The sequence below is a fragment of the Drosophila rhopaloa genome, unplaced genomic scaffold (assembly GCF_018152115.1).
Source record: "Drosophila rhopaloa isolate 14029-0021.01 unplaced genomic scaffold, ASM1815211v1 contig_185, whole genome shotgun sequence".
Taxonomy (NCBI): domain Eukaryota; kingdom Metazoa; phylum Arthropoda; class Insecta; order Diptera; family Drosophilidae; genus Drosophila; species Drosophila rhopaloa.
In genome coordinates, this window is record NW_025335067.1 from 371,315 (window position 1) to 394,115 (window position 22,801).

The 22,801-nt window shown below is 41.7% G+C and overlaps 1 protein-coding gene across 6 annotated transcripts in view; it reads right to left on the reverse strand.

The window, feature by feature from the left end:
* Positions 1 to 21,668, reverse strand: part of LOC108048806 (four and a half LIM domains protein 2) — a 43,721-nt gene extending 22,053 nt beyond the window's left edge. Inside the window, exons 1-4 of one of the 6 annotated variants that reach the window (XM_044459261.1) lie at positions 21,602 to 21,668; positions 15,630 to 15,980; positions 14,526 to 14,902; positions 13,661 to 13,905 (exon numbers count right to left, since the gene is read on the reverse strand). In XM_044459261.1, the coding sequence (XP_044315196.1) occupies positions 13,661 to 13,905; positions 14,526 to 14,902; positions 15,630 to 15,793 (786 nt within the window). In that variant the 5' untranslated portion in view covers positions 15,794 to 15,980; positions 21,602 to 21,668. Of the gene's footprint in view, positions 1 to 3,686; positions 8,498 to 8,684; positions 8,748 to 8,805; positions 11,394 to 13,660; positions 13,906 to 14,525; positions 14,903 to 15,629; positions 15,981 to 21,587 lie in introns of those variants that run through there. The other 5 variants (XM_044459260.1, XM_017129698.2, XM_017129697.2 and 2 more) reach the window with 5 other exon arrangements.
* Between the last annotated feature and the right edge of the window lie 1,133 nt (positions 21,669 to 22,801).

A 22,801-nucleotide genomic window follows, 5' to 3' on the forward strand; every position in this document is an offset into this window, starting at 1 on the left:
GAAATGAACCAACAGGTGTGCCGGCATATTACAAAAATACTCGCTAATTATTGTATGAAAAAATTCCGATATTAAGCAAAACTATAAATTGAAAGGGTACGTCAGTCGTAAGAAGTTAATTTTATTCCTTCGCATTTATCTGTTTATTTCCATACTTAAAAACTCTTTCTGTTTAGTTTATGATTTCGATATGCTTTCATTAAAAGCTATTTTATATTTATTACAGAAATACAAGAAAGTTTCTAAGACATTTTAGAAAATAAGCTGGTGAAAGAAAAAACTTTTGACGTTTGATGAATCCATCAACAAGAATGTATAGCTTTTAATGGATCTCTTATTCATCATGACCTCATCTGGTCCTAAATCAATTCTACAATTTTCGGGCAAATTAAAATAGTTCAGGCCAATTAATAACCAATGTTTATTTAACAGCAGAACCAATTTCCATTGGACAAATTGGCGCGACACCTAAGGGCATCTGGCCAAGGTAAATTGGCGAGGACTAAACAAGTACAAATGAACAATGGGTCGGGGGAATGTTATAGTGACAGTTCGGTAGAACAAGTAGATGGCAATTAACAAGGCCTCAAATGAACGCCCTTCGAGGTCGACAGGCTAACCCAAGCGCGGAATAAGAAAAACCCGTCAGATTAAAATGAATAATAAACAAAATCAACAACTCGTGAAATGTTCTGCCTAGAGGGAAAGCATCCACAAAAAATATATGTTTATTGTTTAAGAATCAAAATGTTGATGTAAACTGATTCACTGCTGAGATGTGAATTTATGGCTTTTATAATGTTGTGACGTGGGTTGCAAAAAAAAAATGGAAGGGGGCTTTATGCAATTAAATATCAAGGCATTATTCTCCATAACAAAACAAAAGCATAAAATAAAATCATTGATTTATTACAACGATTGAAATGGTTAAACTTTTGTAGATTGTTCGATCTAAATTAATTTATGGCTACAAAAATTATTATCTAAAGATATATTATGGAAATATACTTTTGAAGTATTTAACAATGTATTTAAAATAGATAATGATAATAGATAATCAACCTCCAAAAATTAAATGAAATGTACCATTAATATAATATTATATTTTCAAAGCTTAAAGCATGTTAATTGCAATATATTGGTTTCTTTTCCTTATTTGTTATTTTTAAATTTTTTGATCAATACATCTTTAGGTAATACATTTTCCGAATCCTTTTTGAAAAGGGCATTCCAAATTAAAAATGTTTAAAACTTGTTGGACTATTTTTATACAATAATATATGGACTTCATCGAAAGGAAATACGTTTCCGGCTCATTTCTGCACCCGAATTACGCTTGCTCCTATCTATCATATACAGTTTATGATATATGTTCGTGCCGGGGTATATTCACATACTTATAGAATAATGCATCGCGTGTGTATATTAGTTGTTGCTATTTTCGCCGCAGACATGAGCAACAACAACTGCAATGGAGCCGAGTGTAATGCAATCTGCGAGTTGGTCCAAAAATAAACTGCATTTCGCGAATCTTTGATAAAAAGTTTTTGCGTGATGTGACTGCCCCCTCCCTCGCCTCCTCATTACGATTATTTGGCATTTTTCACGCAGGCGTTAAAGCGTTAATTGGGTCATAAATTCAGACACACACATATAGACAGCCGCGTATTTTCCAGCGTATTTTTATATTTTTTATTTCTTGTTTATTGGGCGGGAAGTGAAACAGCAAACAGGGAAACTTTCCCATAGACAAGTAGCCTATTCTGTGTAAATTATTTAATGGGGTATGTCTATAAGTTCAAGTTTAAGAACAGCTGCGCCCCAAAAAGATTTGCTTTTAATTTGGCATATTTTTAATTTGTCTTTAATTTGGTCGAGGCAAATCAAATGAAATCATGTTTTTTGGAAATTTATTGAAAAATACACAAATGCAAGCAAGTGCTGCCAAAAGGATGACTCTCTATATATCGGAATGCAAAAACACATGTTTGGCTGTGTGGAAAAAGGTGTTTCATTTAACTGACACTGAAAAAGAAAAAAATATAATTTACCAGCTGAACGCACAAAATTCAAGTGAATTTTTTAAAAATTATTTAAGGCAATTTTCTGCCAGCAATACAAATACTATATACGCTTGTACTTTGGGGGAAAAAATATGAAAGAAAATATAACCAAAGGCTTTTAAGTGTGCCCCGAAAGAAAAATGAATTCATGTCAAAGACAAAACTATTGAATAAGACTTTTTGGCAGCGTTTTGGCCGTGTTTGCTTGGATGTGGCTCTAACGCAAGTTCGGAGAGATACATTTATTTGCCGCACAGATGCATTACGTAATGAGTTTTACAGAAATAAATTCCAAATGGCCCGTTTTCCCCAGTGCAAATGTGAAGAACAAAGCCAAGTGAGCTGCGTAAACAAATCACTCGAGTGACACACTTTCCTGTTGGCCTGTCACAAATATTTTGGGAATTTTTCATTTCCAATTTCCCCTTTTGCGGGCTGACAGTCGCTGAGATAATTTGTTATCTATGCGAACCTTTGTCGATTTTCAGTGGCTGACTTTAGCTTAATTTGACTAAGGATATGACATATAAAACTTGACAGGGGCATATCGCCAAAAAATAATAAGCAAAAGCAGTGCGAAATATAATATATTCTTCAAAACTGACATTAGCGGAAAAACCTGAATGAATGAGCGACCAGAACTGGAAATCTTTTCGATAAATAAGCATACTTTCGGGATTAGAACACTGCATACTTTGGGGAAGAACCAAAATTAATTAGAAAGTAATTTAGGGAAAGACTCTTAGTTTTATTTTACACAATTCTTTAACCAAAGGTAAAATATAAAATAAGAACAAAAAACAAAATAGTAAAATGATGTAATAATTTCTTTTTCTTTACCTTCTTTAATTATTAAATAAATAGTTTGAAAGAAAAATTAATAGTTTTTCATGAATGGTATTTGACACGATCTTTATAATTGCTTTAAGTCTGTCTTAAACATAAAAAACAATACCCTCAATATTAATACTATTTAATAACACAAATTAAAACTTCAAAATAGTTAATTTAATTTTGAGCTTCAATTGAAACTTCAAATTGAAACTTCACTCTAGTCATCTCTACTTTGAATTTATTTTTTTTTTTCATTATAAATATAAACAGCGGATGTCTACATATTTTACTTTTTACAAATTCTAGTCTAACATATTGCCAATTAGCCCTGACCTTAGGCCCATTATTCAGACTTAAGACCAATAAAATCCAAGTGTACAAGCAAAACAAACTATACATAATTCGTGGGCATGACAGTTTGTTTTTGTGGCGTTTATAGTCGCAATGACAAGAGCATTAAAAATCGAGTAAATCTATATGGCGAGCAGTGGGATTTGTGTGTTGGCCCATCAGCGGGCTCATTGGCAATACTCGTATGTCAAACGATGACATCATCCGAGAATGCAAATTGGGCCACAGATATATAGTGTATTTACAATAAAACGGGCAATTGTGGCACGATTTATGGTCTGTCTTCTTCTGCGGTTGCACTTGGATGGATGACACCGGTGCTGCCGCATTAATGATCTCAATGCCCGAGTATTTCGGTGGCCGGTGCAGAATTGGCACAAGCCAAACAGATTCGAAATTCGGTGGGGTAATACACACCCCTATTTATAGCAACCAGAGTACAACGTATTTGTTTCTTCATTTATTCAGTTGGCTTTTATTCTCGGCATTTTTATAAAGACAAAATCGTTAAGTAAACTAACAGCTATATGGTAAACAATCCTTCAATCGTTCGGTATTTCTTGGGTTCAAAGTTTTCTGGGTCGTTAGTATAATACATAGTTTATACAGTGCGGGTTCTGGGACCCCATGGTCGGGTGTTTACCCTCAGTCAGAGGAGCGGATGCTGGATGCTGGATTCTGGACACTGGAACTTTAACTAGGACTGGTTTCATGTACAGCGTGCTCGGTTTTGGATGTGGCTTGGACTGGATTGTGCTGGGCTGTGCTTGGCTTGACTTGGCTTATGAACATGTCTATAAGAAACAGATAGAGAGTAAATCAAATGAGTGATAGAGTGGTTGGGTCCAGGATTAGTATTCAAACCAAGCGAGCTAGAAGAGCGGATAGAAGTTGGCATCTTTCAGAATGTCGAAGGTGTCCACAACGGATCGCGCTGGCACAACTGCAGCCACTGTAGTTGACAATGATGGAGGAGTCTCTCCAATCTCTTCGATCGAAGATGCTGGGGTTATGCAAACACTTTGTCCAGTACTGATGGTGGAGAGCAGGTTCTGCTGCGTGGATTCTGGACTCAAATTAGTGGACACCGAAACGGGAGCAATCTCTGCCAGAGCAGCAGCCAAAGCCTGATCCAAGTGAGAATCTTCTGTAGCCTGTGGTATGGTTTCTTCTTTAGTATCCTTGTTGCCTTCCTTTGTCTTCTTGCGTTTCTTGATCTTTTTCTTGGTGGACTGATCTTCGTCTCTCTCCTGTGGTTCAAATTCAGCTATACCCTCCAGGGATTCACCCACAAAGGCTAGACTGCTTCGAGGTGAGAAGAGTCCTGCTCCTCCATTGGCTTCTTCGTTAGTCAAGCTGCTTTTGGAGCTTCGTCTGGAGCGTGTCTTTCTCTTGGGTGGTTCTGCTACCTCCTGATCTTCATTTCGTCGAGTGTAGCCCATTTGTGTGTCCGAATCATTATCATCCCTTAGTTCCTCTTCGGTTTTGGATCCTTTACGAGCCTTCTTCTTGCTCTTCTTCTTCTTGGGCTTCTCAACGGGTAATTCTTCCAAGGGAGCCACTTCTTTTGGCTGTTCTTCTGGTAGATCTTCTTCCTGCGGAAGTTCTTCGGGCACATCTGATAGAGTTTCGCGAACAGGACTGCGACTGAATAGGGTGATACTTTCCCCACCTAAACTGATTCGGCGGTTCTCCAATAGCTCTCCATTTTCAACTTCACCGTTTGCTTCATTCATATAAGATAACTGGTCCAGATTCTCATCCTGCTCATCTTTCTGTTCTCGATTCTGCTCTTCTTCCTGTTCTCGATCCTGCCACCCGAATTCCTCCTCAAACTGATCCCTGGCTTCTTGATCTTCATTCTCATCTGCTAATTCTTGAGCATTACTTTCCCCTTCTTCGTTGTCATCTAGTCGAAAGTTCTTACGCCAGTTGTACTCCCTCTTGGGCTTGTAATTTAGGTCCACCTCTATGTCGTCCTCTAGGTCACCCACTTCCAGATTAGGATTGAAGCCATAGCGGGTACGTAGCCTGGTGGATTGCCGGGCCGCAACCTGTGCATCGCCCAAATAACGCATCTCAGATTCACGGCGTTCGTTTTCTGGCATCAAGCCCAAGGCTATGTCGACATCCGAATGACGGGTACTGGAATGAGATCGCTCCAGTTCCCTGGTCTTGGCCCACAGGGCATATTTCTCACTCTCCGAGCCGGACTTTTCCTTATCCGATTCGCTATGATCCGAGGGCAGTTGCTCCTGAACCATGGTCTCGTATTCCCTAAGAATGCCCGACTGCTTTCTGTTCTTAATGGCCTCGTTGTAGATCTGCTCGATGAAGGAGTCCGGATCGGAGTAAGGTGTAGCTCCACCCACAGCGCCATCATCGAAACCGTAGTCAAGGAAATCCTCCACGTCCTCCACCTCCTCCCAATCCTGAGCTCCCCGATTCTCGTAGCGATCTGCATTCCTCTCCGCCTCCTCACATTCTGAGGTGTCATGATGGGATTCATCGGTTGGTTGCGTCCGTTCGTTATTGTCCGAGATTCCCTCGTCCAATTCAAACTCGTACTCGTCTTCATCGTCGATCTCCACCACTGTCTGTCGTGTGTCCTCGCTGTCGTTGGAGCTGCTCCTTTCCTGATCGAGATACTCGTGGTCCCCTACAATATCATAGCTGTAAATGGCATTGGTGGCATCGAACTCAGCTGCCTCCGCCTCTGCGGCCAAAACAGCTCTCGCCCAGGAATCTTCATCAACAACCGGACTCTTTGATTCCGAATAATCCTCTTTTTCGGCGGGATAAAAATCCTCTTTTAACCAGGTCCTTGTACCTGTGAGAGTTCGCACTTCGATTTGTGAGATGTAAACGTAGTCATCGCTGGGGTACTCCTCCACGGGCTGTTCCTGGGCGAGTGAGTAGCGACGGAAGTGATGGTATTCATCCGGCTCCATGTCACCCATCAAAGCCGAATCCGATGCGCGGCGTTCACTGTCCAAGAAATCGGCATTCAGGTGCCGCGAAAAGTTCTCAAAATTAATGCTCGAGGCGGCCAATCTATCTAGTAACTGATCCTGCAGCTCCCTCTTCGCAGACTCCGCTTCAATATCCCTCAACTCGGTTAACTCCTCTTCTCTCAATGGTGAACGACTCTGGCTACGTGATCGCTGGAACTCGGCTGTTCGGTGACGCAAATCATCCAGTTGGGCAGGAGATATGTCCTGACATTCGCCAGCTCTTTCTTCAGAGTAAGTCTTGGGTTTGGCGCCTAAGCGATTATCGGTTAGAGAATCTAGAATGGCTGCTTGGAGTTCCCTTTGGGCTGCCGCCTGCTCTATGGCGAGATCCATGCTCATTCCTGGAGATGGGCTACGGGACCTTTGAAACTGAGCTGCCTCGCGACGTAACTCCTTAAATTGATCACTTCCCAGATCCATCGATTCACCCACATAGGTGGAGCGTTTGAAGCCGCTGGCCACGAGTTCATCCTGCAGATCCCTGGCCACCTCGGAGATCGTGCGATCTAGATCCGGGTTCTCCCGTGTCATCTCAACCACTCTCTCAAGTTCTGAATTGGTGGGGCTGAGCACTCGCAACTCTATTTCCTTATTGGCATTGTGGAGTTTCTCCAACGCCTCTAGGTCCAACTCACGTTGCCTAACACTCGCGGCCAGGACACTTTCCAACTCCTCGCTGTTTTTGCGCAGAGTGCGCAACTCACTGCCCTCCAAATTAAGCATCAGATGGAAATCATCTGGCACTGGTTGTGGTGACTGGGATCTCGAACGAGATGGCGACAAGGATCGCATGTCGCGACCTTCTACTACATGTTCATCTTTCTCCTGAACAAACTCGTACACGTACTCCACTGTCAAGCGGGTTTCGGGATCCGGGGTCCTTGCTCTTTCCTGGAGCACCTCGAAGAACTGATCGTTCTGAGCTATCAGCTTCTCGCGTCGCTTCTGCACACTCTGCTCCAAATTAGCGGCTGTGGGGAGTGGAGATCGCGAACGGGATCGAGAATGGGAACGCACACGGTTCAGACGCAGCTGCTCAAAGAGCCTGGCCATGCTCTCTGGGGTATCCTCAGGTTCTGCTTCGGTTTGGATTACAGTTTCATCTGGTGGTGCCACGATTTCAATAGATACGGTGGGTTGGGGAAGTGGAGTCCTGGGCGGCGAAGCGGATTCTATTATAATTTCTGGCGATGGCATTTGTTCGTGTAGTTTCTCAAAGATTTCATCATTATGTTGAATACGTTTCAGACGACGACTTTCCAAGCTCTTTTCTATGTTATCTGCCGTGGGCAGCGGGGAACGGGAGCGGGAACGTGATCTTGACCTGGAGCTGGCGATTCTCTCAGCTCTTAAGTTCTCCACAAAGAGTCGCATCTGTTCGGGCGTAGTTTCGGCATCCTCCATGGGCTCATCAACCATTTCATTAATCTCGATCACGGGCTGCGGCAGAGTCACCTCCGATTGAGGACTTAATCTTCCATTGCCATTAGTTTCGATTTCCATGGAACTCTCCGAACTAGAGTGTGATAGTCGTTCAGCGAGTTCATCGTTCTGTTTGATTAGTCGCTCTCTTCGCTTGTGGATGCTTTTCTCCATATTCTCCGAGGTGGGAAGCGGAGAACGGGAACGCGATCGGGATGGTATCCTGCCAACGGAAGGCTCTCTCCCCCTTTCTTCTAAAGCAGCACCAAGAGAAGCTCCTTCTTGGGGTTCGTATACCATTGGAACCATGGAATTGCCATTCCTTGCATCATCGGCCACAGTTTGTATTTGAAGCTGTTCATTGGAGGATTCGTTTCCATTCAAGTTCGATTCCAGGAGTTGAAGCACAGACTCGCAATTGAGTTCGCCTGCTACTACACCCTCCTCGGTATCGTCGAATACTTCTAGCGATCGTTCGGTGTCCACGTCCATGAGATTAGCCACGTTCTTGGGAGCTGGTGAGGGGTTTCGCGATGCTGAACGGGATCTTGAAGGGTTAACGGAGGCCGTAAAGTCGTAGAAGTCGCTGAGTCCTTCCATTAGCAGACCATACTGATCCCGCCAAGGTGCCGTATCCGGTTGCTGGACATTGATGGATGGTGCTGCTCGCTGTGGCTGCTGTTGCACTGGCTGCTGTTCCTGACTGGCGGACCAGCGCTCCGCGTAGTGCTCCATCTCATCCATGCGCGGACTTCGACGCAGCCCAGGAGAGCCACCCCTTGATTGCTCCTCTGTTGCAGAAGAGGTGTGCAACTTTGGAGGGGGGGAAAGCGGGAAAGCAAGCGGAAAGCGGAAGCGATAGCAATATGAAAAGCAAAGAGGTAAAGCTGTTAGGCACAGTTAGTTAAGCAGCAGTGGGGTAAAGGCTTTTGTGGATCAAGTTTGGATCGGGTTTAGTGGGTGTAAGGTGTGTAGCTAGGTGGCTGTCCTACGCACTTACATTGGCTTTGTTGCTGTCGCTGGTCTCCGCTCCTTGCATGTTATCCTTCTTTGTTTCCTTGTCCTAACACACATAATTTATTATTCATCAAGATCCTTGACTGATATTTTCATCCACTCACCACCTGCTCCTTGGAAAGTTGCTGCTTTAGGGCAGCCACTGCCTGTTCGTTTTGTGCCTCAGTGGCCTCCTCAAAAGAGGAGGATTTCGGCTCATTTGTGGCTTCGTCCTCCACATCTTCTCCTTTAGAGGGTCTCTCCAGCTCGATGCTCTCTTCGTCTATGGAGAGGGCTTTCTCCCGCTTCCAGAACTCGGTGTCCTTGTAGTGTTCCGGTACCACCTCTCCCCAGGGGTTTGTGCTCTCCTCGCCGAGCATCTCCAGGGATCCACTCGTCTCTGCTGGCTGTTTCACATCCTTTGCTGGACTTCTTTTGTGGCGGCGATGGGATTTCACCCTCAGAGTGGGTTCACTCGTATACTTAATGGGGTTGTAGTCGCTCCGGTCGCCATGACGCAGCTCCTCCTCCTCCAGCGAGGTAAACATCTTCAGCTCCTCGTCGCGGGAGGCGCGTGAGTCACGCGAGGAGTTGGAGCTGCCACTGGAGCGGCGCTTCTTGAAGGCCCTTCTCCTGCCTGAGCCATCTTCCCGGACCAATGGACGATTCTTGATTCCATCCAGGGAACGAAGGTAGTCCTCGGTGTACTGGACATCCTGTATTTGATCTTCCCCCTCAGGTTCTGGGCGTTCGCCTTCGGTGCGGTTGATTTCATCAGAGGGTTGGGTACTGAACGAAGACTGCAAGCTGGAAAAGGGTTCCACGGACGATCCTTCATCGGAAACGCCTGGGAAGGTGAGGGTCTTGGACTTGACCAAGTAAGCATCTTCGGAGCCACTTCCCTGTCCAAATTGCGTCTTCACTTTCTGCACCACCAGGGGCTCATCGGCTGGCTCTTGGAACCTGGGTGGCGCCACCTTCTTAATACAAGGTTCCTCCTCCACGGGTTCCATGCCGGCGTACTCATCTGCCTCTTCTTTGCTGTGGGTGGCTTGTAACTTGCGCTGCTGCAGCATTACCATCTCCTCCTCGGCCTCCAGGAACCGTCTGGCGTTCTCCTCGATCATCCGCTGCTTCTGCTCCAGGTCGGTTTTGCTGGAGATGAGGCGACGGGACTGCTCGGCAATGGCGGCCTCCTCTTCGAGTTCGCTCTCGGTGGCGCTCATGCTAAGCTCTCTTTCCGCTGCCAGAATACGCGCAACAATCTCTGCATCCCGCTGGGCCTGCTCTTCTTCATCGGCTTCGTCACGCTCTCGCTGGATCTCGGCTTCGAATAGAAGGCGCTCGGCGTCATCGGCTTCGGCTTCGAGTAAGAGTCTTTCTTGCTCGGCTTGCTCCCTTTGGCGCTCTGCCTCGAAGATCCTTCTTTCGTTTTCTTCCCGCTCGAGTTGCTCTTCTGCTGCTTGCAGCATTCGCTCTTTCTCTTCTCTCTCGCGTTCCGCCTCTATCAGTTTTCTTTCGTTCTCTTGGCGTTCTTTCTCTTCGGCTTCGCGTTCCTTCTCCTCTCTTTCGCGTTCTTTCCGTTCTCTTTCGCGTTCCGCTTCTATCAGCTTTCTTTCATTCTCCAGGCGTTCTTTCTCATCGATTTCGCGCTGTTTACGCTCGTTTTCTTTTGCCTCTAGCTGCCTGCGTTCTGCGTCTCTTTGCTCTTGCAGCTCCTTCTCCGCCTGCTCTCTTTCGCGTTGTCTTTCGGCTTCTAAGAGCTTTCTCTGCTGCTCCTCCGACTCTTCGCTCTCCTTCTGGATCCTTTGTCGTTCCTCAGCCAGTTTGGCTTCGGCTTCTGCCAGCTGACGACGCGTCTCCGCTTCGATCTGCTGTTGTCGGGCCAGTTCCGCGGCCAGAGCTTCTCGTTTTTCTCCAGCAGGATCCAAGCGTATGCCGTTGCTGTAAAGGACACCATCCTGCATGACATTGGTGCCCGCGAGGGCTTCCCTTTCCGCCGCCTCCTTGATCTCCTTGTCCAATCTCTCGCGCATTCGCGGCAGTTCATCAGAGTCGGCGGCTGCATCTGCAGCAGAAATGCTGGGATGCCGGAAAGTCCAGTGATAGAGATGGCGGGCCACAAAGGCGAACTCCAGGGCGCCCAGATAGCCAATTAGCAGCGAGAAAAGCAACTCGCCGACGCCGGTTAGCGCCGTCTCCTCAGCTGCCATTGCGTAATGCCCAAAATCGATTCCGAATCCGAGTCCTCCAACGGTCGGCGATGCAATGAGTATGCCTCGGCGAGAAACGATTCGGCCAACGCGTATTATATAAAATATATTCACCACGCACTCGAAAACTCACACCACTCACGTTAATGGCCACTCGATTAGGTAATTCGAAAAATATTTATTTCACTTTTGCCAGCCAATCATTGGACCAATCATCGATATATAAATGTATATATCTACGTTTTGAGACTTTTATGAGAGCGCGAAGTGACGAGAATCGGATGTGGGCAATTGGCAGACGGCTGCAGTTGGACGGACGGGCTCTTGTTTTCCGCTAATCGATCGTCTTGCAACTGATTAATGCCCCGGCGGCGGCAAGTGCCCAAGGGTCCGTCGATTTCTAGAGAACAAGTGAATCAGCGGCGAGAGAACCGCCAAGAACCGAATCCGTTCAAATGGCAAACGGCGCTAATTGACGGCCAGCGAAGAGAGCAGCCAACTGACAAGACATCGCCGACTTTTGTCGCTGGCAATTTGGCAACACAAATGCCTCTGCCTCAGCCGCTGCTGCACTGCCTCCGTGTCAAATGCCAAAGCAATCGGAATTGGCCAAGGCGGATTTTCTAATCAGTTTAGCCGACACCCCACCTGCCGCGCCCCCTTCTTTCGGGGGATCTATTTTGGTCCACGCTTCGATTGCTGTTTTCCACAATACACTTTTCGCCACTTTCTGCTTTGCTCGCAGTTTTCTTGCGGGAGAACACTCAGCGACATGGCCATAAATCAGATACGGCAAACAAATCACAAACATGCTTTCCAATAAAATAATTTACATAGTAAATAATTTAAGATTTGTTTACTAAATGTTACACAGAAAATGATCACACTATTTTCTTGAAATAGATTTACTCTGGATTTCACCATTTAAAATTACAGTTTTTTTTATGTTTTCATCCTGAGAATCAGGACTAGAACATATCATAGCATACTTATATGCATATTTTGGTGTGTTTTCAAAATTAAATTTGTAATTTTAAAACTTTTATGTTTTTCAATAGCTCTTTAAAATGTATTTTTTTACTGTTGTGTAACTTATTTTTTGTAAGTTGAATCTTTGAATCTTTAAAATGTCTTTTTCTACTGTTGAGTAAAAAAACTTTTTTTTTTAAGTTAAATCGTTTTTGGAATTCCACTTAAATTGATCATACGCACTTTTGGTGTCACAAGTATACAAGAAATCTCTCTAAGTCAAAAGTTTTATAATAATCAACATTATCATTACATTATCACTATAATAGTTAACATGATTATCATTATCAACATCACCTAATTATAAAATAATTTTTGTTTTGTAAGTTTAATCCTAATCTAAGACCAAAACTTTTTTTTAAAATAACCAACATCATATCATATGTATGAAAACTTATTACGTTCCGAAAACATTGCGAAAATATATCTTCTATAATTGAAACCATAAGTGTATGGATCGTACTGTACTTGCTGTTTGCAAATCTGTTTTTCTTTGGCATGGCCAGCGCCTGGGGCCAGGGTCGCCACGCCCCATTTCGCCGCCTCCGAGCGGATTGCACACAAATGTTTGCCATAAAATTCGACTTGGCACTGACACTAACATTGCCAGCAGCTTTCGGCCTGCTCTTTTCAGCCGACTTCTCTGCGATTCTCTTCTATGTTTTCTTTACATTATGCACCGCCAACAATAGACACAATCAGTAATTATTGTCAATTTGCACATAATTATGTTCTTGCCCCACATTACAGCCTAACTATTTTTAAATTCCTTTGTTTATTTTCGTCATCTGATTGTCATTAGAAATTGTGCCAAAAATACATAAATTTAAATGAATATATGGGTCGTCTGGGTGCATATTTATTTATGTATTTTTCCGCAGCGAAAGCGAAAGTTTTTCTTTGTGATGGGTTGGGAAAATTATCAAAGCAGTGAATGAATGTAAACGTAATTGAAAATACGGTATACATTTGGGAAATATTTTAAGAAATTCGTTTGTATTAAGCTCTTGAAATAGAAAAGCAAGTTTAACTGGTAAAAATGTATATCATCATCTCAAAATCAATTTAATCACACAAAATTTTAAAGTAACAAATGAAAAGTACTTTTTGAAAAGTTTCAATTCAGTTCTTGCGTCTATAACTTTTTTCTGTTGTTTATTCTTCTTAAGCAATTATGTCCGCAAATTTGAAAACTGTATCGATTGGTAGTGATCAAACGAAAGCGGATACCTTCAGTGATTTTTGCAATCTCTGACCTTAACCGCGATTGCCACTAATTTCCGGCTCACTCGCAGTGAACTTCCGCTCGAGGGATGACAACGCGTCAACAGCCAATGCTGCCGATGAACTGCTGTCGCCTCTTTGTTGCCATCGCCATCGCTGAGTCGCTGCATTTGCGGAGCTGAAGGACTTCCGTTCCACCCGCTCCTCCCGCATGGTTCCACTTCTAAAGTGAAGTTCAATGAAAATGCCATAACCTTTTGGGGAAAAGGGCGATAGCCGCACCTAGGCAATAAACGCGAACTGCGTGTGGTGGGCGATAAAAAGCAGGGACCGTGACTGTGGGCACTCACTCACACGGACACTCTCAGTTGGGAAGTGAATGACACACAGATACCATCTGCGAAAAGCGCCCCAAAGTATGCCACACAATAATTTTCAATTAGGGATCGGCAATGGGGGTGTAGAAAATATTGGGGACGTTGGGCAGATGGGAACTTAGAACTTGGGGACTCACCTCATCACAGCCAGCGCAGCGGGGCTTCAGCAATTCCGCATAGTGGCGCTCGCAGTAGACCTTGTCGTCGTGGACGCAGTAGGTCAGGTCCACCAACAGCGAGTTGCAGGTGCTGCAGGTGAAGCACTTGGGGTGCCACATCACGCTCTCCACGAACTTGGGCGCCGCCACCACCAGCTCGCCGGCGGCTATCTCGTTATCACAGTGCGCACAATGCTCATCGTAGGGGGCATCCTTGATGTAGGCTATTCAGACGGAAGATAAAGCAGGACGCAATCAGTTAAGTCATCCTGGGCGGGTTACCGTGCGGGAATTAAAACAAATGCTAGCCTCAAACTTTATGTAGGGGAGAACCCAGTAATTACTGGATTGCAAATCAACACTATACTATACATGTCACAGAATTCATGTTATTTAGATGACTTTATAATTGTTTAAGTGTGTATGTATTGTACTCTCACTGTAGGTTTGGATTTGTAATAAATGGGTAAAACGTTAATATGAAACTAAAACACCCTGCAAGAGCATAAAAACGTGTTTAATCAAAGGCAACAGTACGTATGAGTGATAAACTGTATGGCGAAAGATCTCCAAACTTTCATATTCAGTTTTCTTCACCCAAAATATAGTTAAGACCGTTATAAACCGTTTTCAAATTAAATGGCTTATTTTACTTATTAATATTAATTAAAAAATTTTAGTAAGTCAAATTTTATTCCGAAAATAAAATTCCAAATAGATGTTTGTAAATAAAAGTTTAACATAAAAAAAAACTTTTAAAAATGATTAATGCGTTAATATAAGAAGCCAAATAAGGTCGACCATTTAAATATTTAATTTGTCAATAACTTTGAAGACAACTCACCTATATCCAGTGCGATTTCGTTCCGCGCCGTCACAAAGTCCTCGAAGGAGGCCTCGTGCTGCACCTCCAGGTGCTTGCAGTGCTCCAGCGACAGGTCCTGTTTGGGCAGCTGGTACGAGATCTGGCGCTCCCGGCTGCAGGCTCCCTCGCTGCCCAGCCGGGGCACTGCCTCCTCCGGCAGCTGCTCGAAGTAGCGGTTGATCCGCGACGAGGCCCGCGCCCCGGGCGGAACCCACGTGAAGCCCAGGTCCCGCGCCTCCACTCCGGAATCCGCCGGAGAAACCAGCTTGAAGCCCAGTCGCTCGTGCACGTTGGTCGTCTGTTGCTGGTAGATGGCATGTGCCTCGCGAGGACATTTGCAGGACTGGCAGGTTTTCCTGCAAAATTAATTGGAAATGGTTACGTTAAAAAGAGTAACGATTTAGAATTATTTGAAATTGTTGCATCATTAACAAATGAGAAAGCCAAATACTTTAACGTTCATACAACAAGATACCATTGTTAATTTTGCTATTAATATTTTAATTATTCAAATCCTAAATTTCGTATTTATGTCGTATATGGTTACAATCTTATTTCAGATGCCATTGCTAAACGAAATACTGAGCCCACTGAGTGCCGACTGTATATAAAGTAAAATTAAATAAAACATCGTTTGTGAAAACAACCATTAATTAATACATCCGTTAAGTCTAAGCTTTACAAGAATTGAAACAAAAAAAAAATGAAGTAAAATAATATCCAAATATATGTAAGAAGTCATATATATAAGATTTTTGTTTGTCAATTATTTCAGCATTTTTATGTTTTCTCTATGAAAAAATATTGTCTATAAAGGCTTTATAAATTACATATATAATTAACATGCCTGTAGTAAAAATGAAACATTGTACATTTTGTGGGGAGAACAGAATTAAATTAAAAGTCGAATGTTAGTTTTTGTCCTACCCAGCATATGCTATTGTAAGCAATAAGTCCCCCACTTATGCGTAGCTTTACCAAACAAATTCAAAATACATTCCACTCTGCGCAACTTTGTTTCACTTGGGCGGAATTTCGCGTGGCGCCATCCAGCGGCAGCTTTCCGAACCGACGACCGCTTACCTCACTATGAGATCGTATATTTCTTCCTTGTCGAACACCTTGCAGTAGGTGCTGAGAACGTTGAGGCAGGCGTAGTCCATGCCGGTCCAGGGGACGTCGGAGGAGGCCAGTGCCGCCCACAGTGGGCACAATGCGTGACGGTCCAGATCGAGCATTTTCACCATTTTACGCCACTTTTAGCCGCACTTTGAACTATGGGTTTTCGACAGTTTATCTGCTTCGTTTTATTCCTATCACTGCTGCCTTCTGTCTTAATGAACTTGGCTTTCGTGTGTTTCTGTTTAAATATCTTTTCTTATTGCCTGACTCGGCACAATTTGTCGGTTCGTCTTTGGTGCTTCGCTCTGCCACCTCCACGAAAATAAGAGAAACTCGCGGTTAAAGTTAAATCACCTTTCATTCGGCACGTCGGGCTGCGTTATTTGCTCATTGACATTTTGATTATAGCGTTAATTTGACCTTTGTTCTGATACGATTTGTTTACTATCAAAGAATTCGGGTTTACCTACGCGAAGAATTCTGCGGACTAGGAATTTCTGCAATTGCTTGTTTACTTATTTTTCAATTAGAGATACAAGCAAAATAATCGCAGTCATAAATACGCCCACACCAAAGGAATTGTGTTATGGGTACACAGCGAGACAAATTGCACTAGATTAGAATATTAATCAGCTTTTTAGGGAAACTCGTCATTTCTCAAAATACTAATAAATAAAATAAAAACTATTTTGTGTATTTTAAAAAACATTAATCATTGGCATGAATGTAGACAAATTAAATTTTATTTATTTAAGGCATCAAATAATTTTCTCAAATTGTTTTTGGTAATACTCCTTAAGTTGTGAGAAATGTATGTACCACTAATTAAATTGTGAAGTAATTGCCTTTTTACCTATGTTATCAGATAGAAAGTCAACTAAAATGAGCTCACGATTATGGCCTGCCAGTCGGGCTGACATTGAGCGAAAATAAAAACGCCTCAAGCAATGAAATAAAATAAAAGGTAGAAAAGCATCTTCTGATAAGATTAATAAAGGTCTCTCCCCTCACACACACGCACACACAGCTCAAGCTCCTGGGTAGGATTGGCCATCAGCGTGTGTGATGTCATCGGGGGAGCAGAAACCGAGAAACCCAAAACCCAAAACCGAAATTGCCAAATTCCATTTGCTCAATCATCGACGGAGGCCAAACTGCGTTAGCGTTCAAAATAAGATAAGCCGATGTGAGTTCTTCCACCTAAATGCTACCAATTGGAAAGAGGGGTTGGCGATTGTCCAAGTGGCAATAAGGAATGGGGCTATATGGTCTCGCAAAATGTCTCAGTTGGCCTATTATGGTATTGTCTGGAAAATGAGGAACTGTTTGCTAATTGCTCACGACTTTTATGCGGAAAAGTGCAACAGGTTTTTTGCGCTGGCTAGCGGAGATTTGCTCCCAAGTAATGCAAATAAATAGAATAATTTAATGCGAGTTCATACGTGAGTCACATACCTGTGACACACAAACTGTAGGTTCTCTCAAGATCCAGCTCACGATATGTTTACACTTTCAGAGTCCAGTAAAATGAAGAGCACTCTAAAATTAAATGGACTACTCAGAACAAATTCCAGATAAGGTTCCACTGAAAATCGTAATGTTGAGGGTGGAATTGGCTTGGTAGTTATCTTTTTTATATTTATAAGACTTTTATCAGTAAGATTTCGATTGAGGAAGCGCATTATAGACTTTTTTATATTTCGTATGAGATAATGTAGCTTTCAATTAGGGTTTTCTTTTCCTATATACTTAATAGTTCTCCTGCATTTACAATTTATTTTATTATTTTAGCTGTATATAAATCAACAACCGCAAACAACTGATTCGAATCTATTTTAAATGAAAACAAAAATAAAATCAAATGGATATCAATCTTCACAAAGAATTCATTTCCCCCAGAAATAAATGTCATTTTCGTAATTGATGTAGAAACAAATTCAATTTGACAGATTTCCAAGTACAGATAGATCGCACGGGTAGAATCTAAATTTAAATGTTCGAGTGAATTTAGAATGCCCGCAGCTGTATGGGAACTCAGTCTTTGAATCCAAATGCTTTCGAGACCTTGAGGAACACATTTGTTTGCCCAGAGATGGCTGACAATGCACCAATGCGGGCCATATGTGCTAATATGGTTAATAATGATTCCTGCTCTCTCTCTACTTATTACTATCTGCGTATCTGTATCTCCCAGTTTGCTTTCATTTTTCAGACGAGAGGAGATGCGCAGCGTTATCGCTGAATAAACAATTAAAATGCCATTAAAACATGTTCATTTCAGATTACAGTCGTCGTTGTGACAAGACTTTTTTGTGATATCAAAAACAGACGCGAAAAAAGCGAATACTATGCGCTTTGCCATCTGGCAAAGATTTTTATTTAATTGAAACGGGCAATGCCGAAAACAACAAAAGTAATGGCGAAAAAAGGGCATCATGATATAATAATAATAACTGATATCGTATGGTGTATAATCAACAGAAATGCGTATGAAAACAAATAAAACTAGTTTCGGGGCTGAAAGTTTTGCCAGATAAATGTAATTAAAAGCCAAAAGTTGGATACAGTGCAAGCCATAACCATTAAGATTGCTGGCTAGCCATTATAACTGCAACATTGTATTAATTGGGCATGTTATGATTTGAGTTTGGCTTTTTTTGGATTTCATACTCTACAGAGCAATGCTTAATTAAAAGTTAACTCTAAATTATCTATCGAAAAATTAAATTATTTACTCTGCTTACAATTTTAGTTAATTTAATTGAATGATTTCAAAATCTTTCCTATATTCAATGCTAGAAAAGAAAAGTCTCATCACAGAATAAAAATATTGACAAAATCTATACTCAAAAAAACAAAATCACATAAAAAGATGACAAAATTAAAAACAATTTTGAAAAAAAAAAAATAACAAGCGAAAGTCATATTTGTACATACATATGTCCTAACAATTATGGGTGATTTTGTAGTATTATAGTTCTTTTTTGAATATAGCTATTTGAACCATATTTAATCCAGTTAAAGTTATGACATCAATTCAAGAACAAATTTTAAAGCTGAGACTGGCTCATGCAATATCTGATACGGGGCCTTACGGCTCTGTCAAGTACTGTATGCCAACGCAAACTCTCACACTCTCGAACAGATAGACAGTCAAACTCGGCGACAACTTTTCTTGTTAGGCCCCGCAGCATTTCGCGATGGGTGTCGAGGGGGAGGGATTGCGGGTGGCTGGGGGTGAGGGTGAGGGGGTGCAAGAGTAGGTGTCGGTAACCCGGACCCACAATTACAATTGATAAGCCCCAAAGTCACTTTCGTTTATAGAGGCAAGCGCCGTGCGGCAGCCGCAATTGGAAAAGTTTTGGAACTACGCTCCCTATGCCTTCGAACCCCCCCTCCCCCATCCTAATTTCCCATATCCTTCAGACTATCACTGGGTTTCAGCTAGAGAGCAATCAGCATTGTTTGACCAACAATTTGTTTGCCATCTCCCGAAAAGCGAAACCCAAACGCTAAAACCTCGAAGCCAACGAGAAAGCTTTTCCGCAGGGAAGGAAATCCAATTTTCCGCAGTAATTGCACTTACATGTTGCCGCTGTAAACAATAAACAATAAAAGCGCTCGCATAAAAGTCAACGTTGGAGTGCAACAAATCTCAATTATGAGCTGTGGTCCCAGTCACCACACCCCCTCGTTCTTCGTTCCACCCACCGAACACCACCAACCGCCCACTTCCACCCACTTAGCTCAAGGTGAGAGGAAGGGCGGAGAAGGGAAAGGGGGCTCTCTTTTTCGCTTTCGATTAAACGACTTTTAATGCGATTACCCCAACAACAACAGAACAATGCACTTTACTGTTGGACGCTCAGATTGCCCTATATAGTGCAGTATAGTTATATACCCCTATACTTGCATATGCACGGAGAATAAATCCAAAAACATGGTCAACAATTAACTGAAACTGAAAACTATTAAAAAGCTTTTAGCTAGCATGATAATTAAATGTATAATTATTTTTAATAAAACTATATTTGTAGCCATTTTATTATTACAATGATACGATTTATATTAAACTTAAAGCTTGAAAAGAATAATTTGATTATAAATTATATTATTCAAGACTCTAATTTCATATAACAAATTGATATATGGATATTTTGATTAACATTATTTTCTTCATTTGTATAAAATGATTTATTTATAGTCAAACCATTTAAAGCTAAACCAAACAATATAAAACTGACAAATAAAATGGTATTATTTTTTCCGGTGTGTATCGTAAATATGGGTTATGTGCGTATGGATACCGCTAATTGAATCAGTGAGTAGTTGTAGCCTCTTTATCCCCCCTCCCTCAACTTTTACCCCACTTTCGTTGGACAGGTGGGATAATTAACATATGCACTGTAGTATGCACAAACCTTTTCCGTACAATACCTCCCCCCTTCAATAGCTCACCCCCCCTTTTTCCCTATAAACGGGAGCAGCTTAGTTGATATTTACGAGCACGGGGTTATACTCAAAGTTGTTGGGGCTGCCGGACAGAAAGCAGATAGAATATTCTTTAGCAACAAATTGCATAGTGAATTATTACAACCTTGCGGGGTTCCCACAGAGATGAACCGCAAATGTCACTGCATAAATCACGACTAAGCCAATGCGATTTAAAAAGGGAAATATGGTGGGCGAACTAAAGGAAATATATTAATATATTAAGAAGATTGAATAAAGAAAATGAGAACTATTGGAAATAATTAAAGTCATATTTAACAAACTTTTATGTTAGTACAATTTTATATCCAATTTTAAATATTATAAAAAGAAATTTAATCCATATAATAACACCTAAAAGGGCTACAAAAATTCCACATCATTTGCAGACTATTTATAATCCATTTTCTTCAAGAAACCGAAGTTTCCGATTTCAATAACAACCTTTGTTAAAGTCAGCAACATATAACAAGTGATTATTCACCTTTAAAGAAATCGTAATTCTCAATGGCGAATCAAAATTCTTAAAGCCGAAGGTTTTGTGGGTCGGTAACCTAGCGTGCAGATAACACTTGGGTAACATAACGTCATACAAGAACTGATAACTCATAATTTTACTTTGCCTGCATTTTCCCTAAGAACTCACTATCAATCCAACCGATCACTGAGCAAACACCTCATTACCCAGTTATGTTGTTTACTCGATTTAGCACCCTTAATACTCTGTTATTTATTATGATTTATATTACATGTGCTTGTGTGATAGCTCACAATCATCTTCACTTTATTGTCTCATCAATCTAGCGAGAATAGACCTGAACCAGAAAGCTGGATCAGTGGAATTGTGAAAACGTCACTGAATTCCCGAGAACTTTTAAGGTTAAAGATCCCACCATCTCGCATAAACATTTATCACTCAGCACCGATGCAAAAATTTTCCGGGGGTTACATTTCCGCGAAATCTGGTCACAATGTGTTACAAAATTGAGAAAAGCGCAATGGGCCGTGAAAAAAGGGAAAAGAGGAAACAAATGTCAATGTGTGGGATAAAATTAAAAAACAAAAGTGGGGGTGGTGTAAATCCAAACTGAGTCATTTTTGTAGCAAGTGAAAAATTAATAATCCGTAGGAGCATTTCCCTCAAATTCTTCTCTGCAGTACGATTTATTTATAATTTCGGCAATTGACATTTGCATATTTCCGTAATAATAATAAAATAACCAAAAATCGCACTGCAGAATGTAAACAAATCGTGGCATTTTGTTTATGTTTACGATTCAAATAAATGTTTAACACTTTAGATCGAGCAAAAATACGGGCACCGACGTAAGGCCTCCGCCAAGTCAATGGCCAAGTCAAGAGGTGAGTATACGAAAAAATTTGCAATTAAATTTAATTCAATTTATTTAAAAAATTTATTCCACAAACACCGTCAAACCGACTGGGGAAAACGCGTGCGAAACGCGCGCAAGTCGCGAGGAAGGAAAGCCAGCAACCGCACCGCCAAACAATCCAATTAGAACTGAACTCTGCTGCGTCGGCGTCGCAGTCTGCGCACGGCGTTCGGCCGCCGAAGTAAAACCCGAAGCCCAGCATAACAACACGAAGCTGCTGAAAGAAAGAAAGCGCTGGGGAGAGAGAACAGGAGAGAGTTGGGGCCAAGAGAGGTGGGGGCGTGCTTCAAAGGTGAGCGATAATGACACCGCACTGTGCTCTGTTGCATCTGCTGCTGGTGGACGGAGAGAGTGAAAAAGGGAGCGAAAGAGAGCCGCAAGAACCGCTTATTAGCCATGCATTGCGTCCCTTTTTTATGGCGCTCTTCATTAACATTAACACACACACATGTGCATGGATGTGACAATGTGGTGGGAGTTGCAACTCCAACACTGCGAAAACGGCTCACTTTATAAATATTTACTACCAAATTATATTATGTTTAAAGGAAATCAAATAAGCCATCTAATAGTAATTTCGAAAAAGCTTATTTAAAATCAAATGAAACTGAACAAGACCATTTTATTAAGCTTTCTCCATTTTGAAGGCAAAATATTTATTTTAAACAAATATTGTCTATTGCTTACTAAAGGATAACTTATTCGTTAAATACATATTATATGTTAATTTGTCCAAAACAATAAATAATAAATTAAATGAACATATATTTATTTTTTTAATGCCTTGAATGCTTTATATGCCCATATACAGTATATATTTGTGTATCCTGTGCTTAGGCCATTGATTTCGCCTTATTTAAATTTTATTTGTGACCTTTTACTTTATTTAAGTATTTTATTAAATTTTTAAGTCAAACATAATTAAATATTATTTGTCGGTGCATTTATTTTTATGATTTTTATCTGTCAATATCAAGAAGTTTGATCATTAAAATACAAAGAGATATCAACGAAATAGTTTTTAGTTGTCTGTTCATGTCGAACAAGAAGTTGGCTGGTTTCGAAGATAGCTGGTTCGGCATCACTAGCAACCGAATCGGTGGCCCCTAGACTAAGCTTACGTTTATTACAAGCCATTACGAAATAAAAGGTGAAACGGATCACAAGTGAAAACGAAGCTCGTCACAACCCCGCTGTTTTTTTTATATCTTTCTTTGGGAGAAACTTTGGAAGTGTTCTTGGCACGGA